The sequence below is a fragment of the Lupinus angustifolius genome, chromosome LG04 (assembly GCF_001865875.1).
Source record: "Lupinus angustifolius cultivar Tanjil chromosome LG04, LupAngTanjil_v1.0, whole genome shotgun sequence".
Lineage (NCBI taxonomy): Eukaryota > Viridiplantae > Streptophyta > Magnoliopsida > Fabales > Fabaceae > Lupinus > Lupinus angustifolius.
Window position 1 is genome coordinate 15,726,272 of NC_032012.1, and position 11,937 is coordinate 15,738,208.

At 32.1% G+C, this 11,937-nt stretch overlaps 1 protein-coding gene across 2 annotated transcripts; it reads right to left on the bottom strand.

The window, feature by feature from the left end:
* On the bottom strand, nucleotides 2,720-6,127 carry LOC109345995 (glycylpeptide N-tetradecanoyltransferase 1-like). 2 transcript variants are annotated; one of them, XM_019585330.1, is made up of 2 exons: nucleotides 5,988-6,127; nucleotides 2,720-4,271 (listed from the first exon to the last, which is right to left on the bottom strand). In XM_019585330.1, the coding sequence occupies exon 2, from the start codon at nucleotides 4,244-4,246 to the stop codon at nucleotides 2,942-2,944; it is 1,305 nt and encodes a 434-aa protein (XP_019440875.1). In that variant the 5' UTR covers nucleotides 4,247-4,271; nucleotides 5,988-6,127; the 3' UTR covers nucleotides 2,720-2,941. The 2 variants fall into 2 exon arrangements, with proteins under 2 accessions (XP_019440875.1, XP_019440876.1); XM_019585331.1 differs by lacking the exon at nucleotides 5,988-6,127 and adding an exon at nucleotides 4,518-4,613 and having other exon boundaries at nucleotides 2,720-4,270.

Consider the following 11,937-nt stretch of genomic DNA (forward strand, 5'->3'; position numbering starts at 1 on the left):
CTAGCTTTGATACCACTTGTTAAGTATCAATGGCCTAGGAACACCTAGAGAGGGGGGTTGAATAGGTGTAGCGGTTATCAATCACCGCTTCTCGCACCAAAACCCAGTTCTGGAAACAACCCAGTTAATCGATTAACAACTAGTCTTAATCGATTAACACACACAGAACAGAATGATCCGAGTAGCAAATTGCACAGTTATTTAAAATCAAATGAGCAGAGATAAAGCAGATATATTTAAGCAATATTAACAAGTATATGGAAGGGTACAATTATGCAAAGTATCAGCTATTAACTCGAATTGAAATAGCAAGAAAAGTAAAGAAGATTTAAGGAGAGAACAACACGCAAAGATGGATTTTTATCTTGGTTCGTTTGTGGTCCACTATAAACTACATCCAGGCCTCCCTTTCTGATCTTGGGAGATTTTCTTCTTCACAATATTGAATATACATATAATCACATACACCAATTCATTTTTCTGGAAGTTGTCTCAACTTATACAAGGCAGTTTTGACAGTTGAATTTGCTGCAATCAGTTAAGCAGTTAAAACAGAAATCAGTTATAACACAAAACAGATCTGTTAATCGATTATGGTAACCCGTTAATCGATTAACCAGTGCAACAGAATTGAAACAGAAACCAGTTGTAACAGAAACACTGATATAACATAAAAACAATTGAGTTAATCGATTAAGTCACCACGTTAATCGATTAACCAGCATATTAAAACACGTGGTTCAAAAGGTAAACTTCTCATATGTTATGCTTAACTCCTATACATGTTTTAGCAGTTATATTATGCCTAATACGTACATATAACATGTATGATTAATGCATGAGCATACAATTAACTAGATGATATATCTCATGGATGTGATATGGCAATTATAATGGTTTGAGATACTTGCATCTAGGTTCACCTCACCAATACTCACTTACTAAGGCACACATCCCAGACTTACTTAGAATAATGACTCTATTCATATCCTAGTCTAGATATGACCAATGAGCTCTAGGGATGTTGATTATTGAGCCATCTTCAAGCTTTAATAGAATCTTGTCTTCATCAAAACATAGGCAAAGCATTGCTAGTGCTATCCTTGACACTTTACACTTTCAAGATGAGTGAAGGATAATGTTTTAATCCTTCTTGATAAGAACAAGGACAACATACAAAATGGTACAAACTATAGAGGTATTAAGCTCGTCAATCTTACTATAAAGCTATGGTAGAGGATAATTGAGTTGGAGTTAAGACAAGAGACATGTATGGCTGAATGTTTATGCCAGTAAGATCAGTCATGGAGGCTATAAACTTGTTTTGTGATTGATGGAGAGATATCGAAGGATATACGTGATGAGATCAAAACCAGTGTGAGAATACAAGATGAGGTTTCATAAGTTTCCTATTGTCATAGGATACAATAAGGGTCAATATTAAGCCTCAACTTGTTTACATTCGTCTTGGATGTTCTTATTGAGCATATTCAAGAATCATTAATCATTACTATAATGCATATTTTTTTAGATAATTTTATCTTGATGAGAAACCCAATAGAGGAATTAAATGGAAAGTTAGAAATATGGAGACAAACTTTAGAGGCGGGTGGTTTTCATATAAGTTAAAGTAAGACGAGATAGATAGAGACTAAGTTTAGCAAGAGGCATACAATCCCTTCTATGCAGGTAAAGATTGGGGATCATATCACACAAAAAGTCACTAGATTTATATATCTTAGATCAGTCCTACAAGATAATGCGAAAAATTGACGTATATATAAATCATAGGATTCAAGCGAGTTGGATGGAATAACAGAATAATTCAGCTGTTATATGATAAAATATCATTCAAGCTTAAGAAGAAGTTTTACTGCACGACTATAAAACATGTAATGTGATATGAGATTGAATGTTGAATGATAATATGTCAACAAAAGAATAGGCTTCATGCAATAGATATAAAAATGCCATATTAGATTATTGGATATATTAGACAATATATAATTAGAAATAAATGTTTTAGGGAGAAATTTTAAATAGATTCGATTATACAAAAGATGGGAGAGTCGTACCTTAGGTGATTTGGAGATATGTGAAGGAGAATAATAGAAGTCTTAGTAAATAAAGTATATAAAATGTAGGTTAGTTCAATTCCTAGAAAAATACACCAAGAAAAAATTAGAAGTGAAACAATTAGGAAAGATTTGCCTATCAATATTTCATTAATGAACATGATTTTCACTCCATGTAATCAGCCTCACCTACTAGGATTAAAACTTAGTTGTTTTTAAGCTTCAATTTGAACATCTAATAAAATAAAACATTAATTCAAATCTTTTATATTATTTTAGGTTTCTCCTCTAATAAAAGAAAACATGAACTTAGTCATGTCAAATTCATCATTCTATAACAATGTAAATTAGATTTATAATTGGTTAGTCACTGTCATTTTCTATTATCGAAATCTGCAATTTCTTACCTAAAAACAATGATTTGATTTTTTAAGTTCAATTTGAATTCTTGAATAAAGATCATAAAAATGAGAAGGGTGGCAAAAACATTAGAAAGATAGAGGAGTAAACTATACATTATTTTGTAGAAGACCAAATTGAAACTTAAAAATAAGATAAAGGACAAAAACAGTAATTTAGCCTTTGCACTAATATAATAACCGCTATTGAAATTCAGGAGCTTGGTTATATGCTTTGCTCAGAAGAATGTCAAAAAACAAGCATTTAAGCTAAAAAGGACATAACATTCAATATGAAATAAAATTGCAAACAGGAATTCTAATGCATTTAGTTCTCTGCCAGTTGTTGCACCATTAACTCTTCAGAATTGCTTAGCAGAAGCTTGCAAAATTTGTTTGTTCAAAAGGTAAAGGCATAATTTGAGGTCTAATTGTGAGAGATGCCATAATCAAATTCCATAATTGGGACTACAAGAGCACAAGCCCAAGCTCTGATGGCTTCAGTACTTGCCTTACTCTGTAGTTGTAAAGATAGTAGTGAAGTTTCCCATCACCTGGCCCAAACTTCAGCTCCTTCAAGAATGATTCGTTCTCCATGAGATCCAGTGCGTTGAAAACGTCGTAGTCCCTCCGTTTCGCGACAATGAGAGCATCGTTCATCAGCTGAAGCAAAGGGGTCTTCGTTGAAACGTTGTAAAAGGAATAAGCTGCTTTCAAAGTAGAATAATTTTGGTTGCCAAGGATAGAAGATGGAAGTGTGTAAAAGCTGCAAAAGTCGGTGATCTCATGAGTTTCAGAACTTTCGACCAGATAACTATCAACAACATTCTCCTCTGGAAGAAGCCAATGCTCCAAATCATTTTCATCAAAATCGGGTGCAACAACAAACTGGCTTAAATAATTCCTCAGTAGCCTTGTCACTGCAGGAACATCATGGATTTCCATCTTTCTGAACCCTGGGGTGACTGTTGACTCTGGTAGTTTGTAGAGCTTTATTGTTCGACTCATTGTCATTCGTGCACCAAGCCGAGAGAAACCAACATCAATTAGCTTCTTAGGATTCAAAGATCTGTGCCAGTATTGGCAACTTGCTATTGGGGTTGGAAGAACCACTCCAGCAGTATAGGCTGCTTGCCAAATATTCTCCAAGTGCACCCTCCTGGTCACCTCTTTGATCATGACAGGAGCAAGTCGTTTTGATCTAAGCTTCTTATGAACACAGAGAAAATTAATCTCCGCCATGTTAACAACCTCATCACGAACTCGAATTTTAGCAGGAATACCTGTTATAAAGGCAACCAACTTCTTGGAACTTTTAACACGGACACCAATATGCCAACTTCTAAAATAACCAGGTGGCTGCAGAGCCCACCGCAAAAATTCTTTTGAGTAGTTAAATCTGAACATGTTCTCGTCATCCTCAACATAATTATTAGCAAGAAGGCTATAAACCTCATTGCACATCTCCTCAGAGCTGATGTCACAATTAATCCATTCATAGAGGTTAGGAAGATTGTATGGATCTTGTTTCACCTCGGATAATGGGGTTGGGGGCTCAATGGGGCCTTCTGGCAAGCTGTTATCTCCTATATCCTTGAACTGCCCAACAGGTTGAGTTTCCCAGAATTTATGTCTTTTTTCAAGACTGAGAGACTCTTGAACATTTTGTGCTAGAGTATCCAGAGCAAGATCGCTTTCGGAAGGTGCATTCCCATCAGGGATGGGATTTTGAGTTTCTTCAGGGGATCCAGAAGAAGCATTGCTATCAACCATTTGGAATGTCTCCAGAAAGGTAGCCTGAAAGAAAAAACCACTATTTTATCAATAAAGAAATTTGATGGAAGAGTACAGTTTTTTCTACAACAGTGTATGCCTGCAAAATTTTAGAAAAGATATTCATCTTTCTTATCTTAGGTGGCAAAAAAATCTAACCAAACTTTAGAATATATGAAATCTTAAATTATATCATAGAGAATATCTAGATAATACTTTGATATAGAAAGAAAATATCATAGTATGATGATTATATCTTAGATCTGTTTATACTTTAGAGTATCTTAGAAGATCTCTTAGGATTGAGATTACTTTATTTTATCTTCTATAATTGATTCCTTAGAAGATCTCTTAGCACGATTTCATATGAATATATCCAAAAGACAAGTTTCTGTAGCAAACACCAACACAAAAACATGTAAAATTTCAAAGAAATGATGAACAAAACCTGACATATGCAAGGTGCGGGCAATAAAAACAGGTCATCCATTTACTTTAATGACCAATCACTCAAGCTTAACTACCAGATTTCAAACCGAATTGACCCTTAATTCCTTAATTTGCGAAGCACATTTGTAAAAAGGCTAACAACCAGGCTTGATTACCAAAGCATGTATTCAGTCACAGACATGACTCAGACAAAAGACAGTTTCCAGTCAGATTTGAGATACCTTGGACTGAATATAAACAACAACAACCCACATGTCTTACAGATAATGCCCCATTGGCAACACAGGAAACAAAACAAAGATGGCAACCATACTTGACACATGTTATTTCAGATCAGAACAGAAGAATTTAAAGCAAAGATTCTCAACTTTTAGATGGACAGAGGCCGTTCATCACATTTGCAGTAAGATCAGACAATCAAAATAACTACTCGGACAGCTCAAGAAAAAACTAAGTGAAATATTGAATCCCATTAACGTATCCATCTAAAAAGGAAAACTGAGAACCAGATCTTAACTCTTAATGTAGAATAAGAGTAAAACTATACAATTAAGAATTAGTATCCTGTCTAGAAAAATCCAGCAAACTCGCTGAAAATAAGAATCACCATTGAACTTTATCATTTTCCATAAAACTCAACCTAACTAACCAGTACCAAAGACAACCCCTCAATAACAACACCAAAACATCATGTTGTCAATTGCCTAAATTATACAGAGAAATAACAGAGAAGGCCCATAAAAACTCATTTTGATTCCCCTGATGAGAAGCTCAGCAGTACCACTAAGACAAGGGATGGCTTCAGGGAGGACAAACATGTGCTGGCTATATATAAAACTTGTTATAAAAAATATCTTGACTTGGAAGATTAGTTACATCTTCGCAAAATTAGTTATACATGAAACTTGTTACAAAAAATATTTGCTATATATGTGTGTGTTTGCTTCCTTGATGTTTTCTAGATCCACTTCTAACTAAGACTAAAAGATTCAAAGGGATAATAAGCATGTAAAGGGTTCTAGAATTCCCTAAATGATCAGAAACAAAGGTGGTTCAAATTCAATCAATAATTGTATCATGCACAAAACTACTAAAAACAACATCACACACACCAAGGGAAATGATCGTGCATGAAAGAAAACATTTTAGTCACTCAGGCATTTCATCAAACATATCATGTGCAAGAAGACTTGCAATACAACTAAGTGTAATGGTAGATTTTCAACATCAACCCAAACATGCAGTGAGATTAAGAATGATAATAAAGAAAGAGAGAGAAGAGAAAGATTACCTTTTATCACTGATAGAGGAAGATGGTGTGGTTTGAGATCGGCTATGGTGGAATAACCGATGAAGAGGGACTAGGGTATATAGTGGATGACGTGGCCTTTTGTTGTTAGGAATCTATGTTTTTCCTTCATTTGGAGCCCAAATATTTACCTAAATTATGCTTTTCTCACTTTATCTTAATTGTGTTTTTTTTTAATTTCGTCCAATAATATTTTTCCTTTTTTGTACACTTAAAAATATTTCGTATTAATATTTTGGCTGATTAGATAATGTTTTTCTGCTCCATTTTTGTTAGCCACACAACGGAATAAAAGTATGAACACTAAACTTTTTTTAATCATTTTTTGCATTTTTAAAAAATATAAAAGTTTGAAAATAATAAAAATGACATTCACCTAATTTTTTTATTTATAGAATCAGATAATTATTTTACTATTTGTAGGTATTATGGTAATTGTTTTGAATTTATGGAGTCATAAATAATTTTTTATCCGGAAAAGGTTCTCTGTTAATTTTTGAAGTTAAAGAAATATTTTTACCCTACTGCATATTTTTTATAATTATTCTAAAAATATATATGATAGTGGAAATTACAAATTTATGTCTCATAATCAATTTTATCCTTTTAATTGTTCAGTTCTTAAGAAATAGTTACAAAACTTATTAACTGTTTTATTTTATTTAACTCATTAATTTAAAAATTAATTAATAAAACTTTTGATTTTCAATGATTATATCTATACTTCTATATACTACTAATAAAGGTAAAACCCAAAATATCTTCCATGAAGTAGTTTATATTTCCCAATTTCATATTTTATAACTTCTAATTTCATCTTTATATATACTAATATTAATAAACATTAAATAACTATCATGAAGTATTTTATGTAAATTTCTATACTAATACTAATAGAAATTAGAAAAACATAAAATAATTACCCTTGAAATATTTTATGTTTTCCTACTTTATCTTTTATAATTTCTAATTTCATGTTTATCTATAATAATCTTTTATACTAATAGATAAAAGAAAAATATAAAATAACTTTCATAGAGTAATTCTAACTTCATGTTTCTAAATATTATATATTTCTTAATGTAAATTAATGCTTCCTTTTTAACTATCACATCAATTCTTAAACCTCTTATTTCCAAATTGATGTGACTTTTTCAATGGATAAGCAATTATATTGATTATGACATTAAATTTGAAATGTGAATAAATTATTTAGTCATAACAGTTTACTTTCATTTTTAACTTCCACCATATATCGCATGATAGTTTTGTTAAATAATATAATATGAAGATAATACATTCTATATAAAAAAATAAGAATGCGGGTGATCGGTACAAAATTCTATTATAAATAGGTAAAATTTTAGAGAACTTAGAAGAAATAATATATAAAAGGCAAAGACAAGAAAGTGAAAAAAAAATCACTAGAGGAAAAATACCAGGACTAAAAAAAAGAATATATGAAAAAAGATTTCAAAAAGAAAAATTAAAGAGAAAATTGTCGAAAAGAAATTTATTGCCTTAGACAGTGTGCAACCATCCCGTCACACATCATTGCAACCTTCATTATTGGCTAATCATTGGCACGAAATTTCATACCTCCTACCATCTTGTTGTTAAAATAGAACAATAATTGTTCAATCATCGCCACCGGATAAACGCACTCATTGGCCACCCTTTATAGAACTTATCACATTGTCTTTGTTCGATTTTATAAATATGTTAGATCCCCCAGTTCCCACCTACCAACATTCTGAATATGTCCTTCAGTGTCTTGTCTGCAATATTTCTACATGTACATATTTCATTTTTTTTCTTTTCTTTTTCTTATTTATTTCGTTTAATTATTTTACATAAAAGGGGTTTTCAATTCGATGAAGTAATTTAACACAAAAAGGTTACGAGCAAGGTTATGATAGGCGGATCGGACCAAACGATCCAACCTGTCCGACCGTCACCCGACAGTGTGTGCAGTCCTATACCACCTAGTAGACTGGGAACTCCTCCAGACTGTTTCCAGTCGTCCTAATTCTGGTCTAATCGGGTAAGACTGGGATAACCCGTAATAACCTTATTGGTTAGACCAGCCAGTCCTAACTATTAATTAAAAATCCCTAAAATAAAAAATTAGAAGAGGGTCAGGGAAGAAAATAAAGCGAAGAGGGACAAAGAAAAGTTGCAAAAGATCGAAAACCTAATTGTTGGAAGAACAATGCCTCACACTTACAATGGTCATCGCTCGTCAGTTTCGTGTTGCATTACTGTCACTCATTGCACTGCTCATCCGTTAGTTTCTACTTTCTAGTCGTCTACTACTTCATTAGTTTCTATAGAATACACCCCCTATAATGATAATTGTGAAATCTATTTGTTTTGTGGGCTTTAGAGATATAGTTTTATGGGCTTTGAGATATTTTGTTTTGTGGGACCATACGTAGTGTTAAGAATTAGACAATATTGGCTAATTACATTGAGAGACTCCAATTTGTTTGAGGTCTAGTAGTGCTTGCAAACTGTTAGTTTTAATATTTGTATTAACAATGTTAAATTGTTACTTGAGTACTTGAGTGCATGTGTTAAATTCTTATGCTTGGTGTTGATATAATGTTTGTGTTAATATTGGTAAATTATTATAATTTCATATATGACATATCCGGTCCAATCAGACAGTCCAATCTGGTTTCATAACATTGGTTACAAGTTTAAATTGGAAAAGAAAATAATTCAAATAAGAGACCAAAGAATCTTCCCCTTAAATATTAAGTTCCTTATCTCAAAAGGAGTCAAACTAGCTCAATTTGATAGGCCTCACTAAAGGCAAACATGTTCTCATGCTAAGTTGGGTTAGGCCATGTAATTGAAACTCAATAAATCATTAGCCAAACTTTGCCTTTGGAGGTTGTGAGCCAAATGGGTTAGCCTATTAACTTATAACAATTTTAATTTTAAACATTAGTTACAAAACATGATGACAAATTAGAAAATTCATCTTAAAATTTAAAATTTAAAGCAAGTGACATACATCTTCAAAACATAACTTTTTTATTCATCTAATTTTTATTAAAGACAAACTAATTATGTGGAAATAATTTCCGCTAAAACAAAAACAAAAGACAAATCAATTGTTTTATTTTTTGAACATTTGTTTAAATCATTTTATACTTATACAATTTTTAAAATCCAATAAAAGTTGATAAACACAACTCATTCTCATCTTGTATTATATTTGTTTATTACAAAAGCAACAATTCTCATAATAATAATTTTAAATTTGTAAATTGAAATAATGAGTTCTAAGTTAGAAATTTCATTTTAAAATCATGATGAATACACCTCTAGTTAATGTTGATAAAACCATATTACGTAGGCTGATTCAACCGGAAAACTAGCGAACCAGACCCCTACCAGTATGGAACGATTGTTGTACTGGATATGCATCAGAATCGTTGGAAACCATCCAGTATTCCGCAAAATCGGCAACGTCGTTTCATTAAGGCAAAAAAAATTAAATTAAGGGTTTCAACTTTCACCTTTCACGTAACATAATTTCAATTTCCCCCTCCTTCCTTATTCTCCATCCTTCACTTTCATCTTCATTCTCCATTCTTCACTTTCATCTTCATTCTCCTTTCTTCACTTTCATCTCCATTCTCCTTTCTTCACTTTAACGGTCTTCACTCTTCGAGCTTCAGTGTTTCTAGTGTTCCACGTTCATTTCTGGTCTTCACTATTCAGTTGCTTCGATTTTCAGTGTCTCACAAGCTGTCTACTAAGATAAGCATTACCGGTTAGCCAAGTTCTTCTTATTTCTAGTATTTTAAAAATACATGCATTGATAGTTGAAAAGATACTAATGAATGTATCCAGACTAACATTTTTACATACCATCATATAAAACAAAAAAACAATGGAGCATAAACAAAATAAGGGAAAAACAAACACTGTTCAAAACTTGTTTCCTCCTTTAAACTAAACTCTGCATATTTCTTTGTTCTCATCATTGATCGCATTTCTGAATGTTGAGGGAACACATCAAAATTGGGGACTCATATGAGATTGTATTCGAGATTTTTTTTTGTTAATATAAGTTCTGAAATTTCTCTTGTTTGATATTCTGAGATTGTGATAGTGTAGTATAAATTCTGAAATTCTAGTAATGATATTCTCAAATTTTGGGATACTGAAATTAGCGTATGGTTAGTGCATCGTAGATTGCTCATTGCAGTATTGCACTTTTTGCTTATTTTTATTTTTGCTTATTCCATTTTATAAATTGGCATATGGCTTATTGCAGAATTGCACTGTATAGATTTCAATATTTTTGCTTATTTCACTGCATTGTAAATTCGCATATGGATACTATGTCATATGGCTTATTTTGGGCTACATAAACTCTGAAATTGGCATATGGTTACAACATTGCTTAATTCACTTACTTTATGCTTATTTTTATTCGCTTTCTGCATATTTCTATTTCATAGTGTACTTATTATCTTATAACTTTTGTCCATATATGGCATCTATTGAATCAGAAATGTCAACATCACAAGAAGCATCAACGGGAAATGCTTCTATAAGTAGCAATAGAGGGAAATCAGATCCAACTTGGGCTCATTGCAAACAATTTTTGCGAATAATTGAAGAACCTTGCTTTTGTGTCTTTATTGTATGAAACAGATCAAAAGGGGTGACATTACTCGATTTAAGTCTCATTTGGCTGACTTAAAAGGACAAGTTGGAAAATGCAAGAAAATTTAGCTAATGTTCAACACCAAATTAAAAACTCAATTCATGAAATGAGGTGCAAGATAATGAAAGTAAAAGGTGAATATGACAAAGGTAATCTTTCTGACGATGTTAATGGTTTATTGCACATTGAACCAATTGAAGCACCTCAGACATCTACATCTCAAAAGGGGAAAGATCGCATAGGATCTTACTTTATGCCTAGAACAACTCCTAGTGCTCAACCCATTTTAAAAAGTGTATTGCAAACTAAAGAAATGATGAAGAAATGTGACATCGCCATCTCCAAATGGATGATTAATGCTTTTGTGTCATTTAATGCAACTAACTCAACATATTTTCAACCCATGATTGATGTCAGTTGTAGCATGGGTCCGGGTTATAAAGGTCCCAAGTATTTGAAAGTGCGCATGTCAAGAGGAGCACTTTGGAAAGTTTTCTCACTATGTGTTTTGGTTTTGGTGAGGACAACTTGTGTTTCATAAGAGCTTGAAGATCATCAACAAATCAACGTGCTTAAGTCTCAAGATTGATATTAGACTTAGACTAGTAATTAGTTTAGGTTGAGTCTAAGGCTTAGGCAAACTCAATAATGTCTCATATGCATAAAACTTTAAATCATTTTAGTTTTGAGATATGTCATTTATAATATGTTCATGCATCACATATATACATGTTATCTGTGCATCCTAGGCATAAACTTAGTGTTGAACATGTATAAATTAAGTGCATAACGTATTTGAGTTTTGCAATTTGAAAATACACTTGGAAATATGTCGTTAATCGATTAAGATGTGTTTTAATCGATTAACATAAGTTTTTGAAAAGCTGTTGTAACAGAAAACTTGGAAAACAGAATTAGTTACAATTTTGTAACACGTTAATCGATGAACCAAGTATTTAATCGGTTAACTGGGCTGCAGAATTGATTCTATATAAAATGAGTTTTCAGAACTTAAGCCATAACTTGCATGTTAGATTTTAAGAGAGTTAGAGCATATTTTGTGTTAATTACTGCATCTATATGACATTGCATTTGTGAGATTAGAAAAAATAGAATTCTATGCTTTAGGATTGAGAGCATTTCATGTTTAATTTCTCATCATTTCATCTCACATGTTCATGCATTCATTGATGTTTTTGTGAAGATTTTGCATTCTGTAAAAACTGTTTTCAACTAATACAT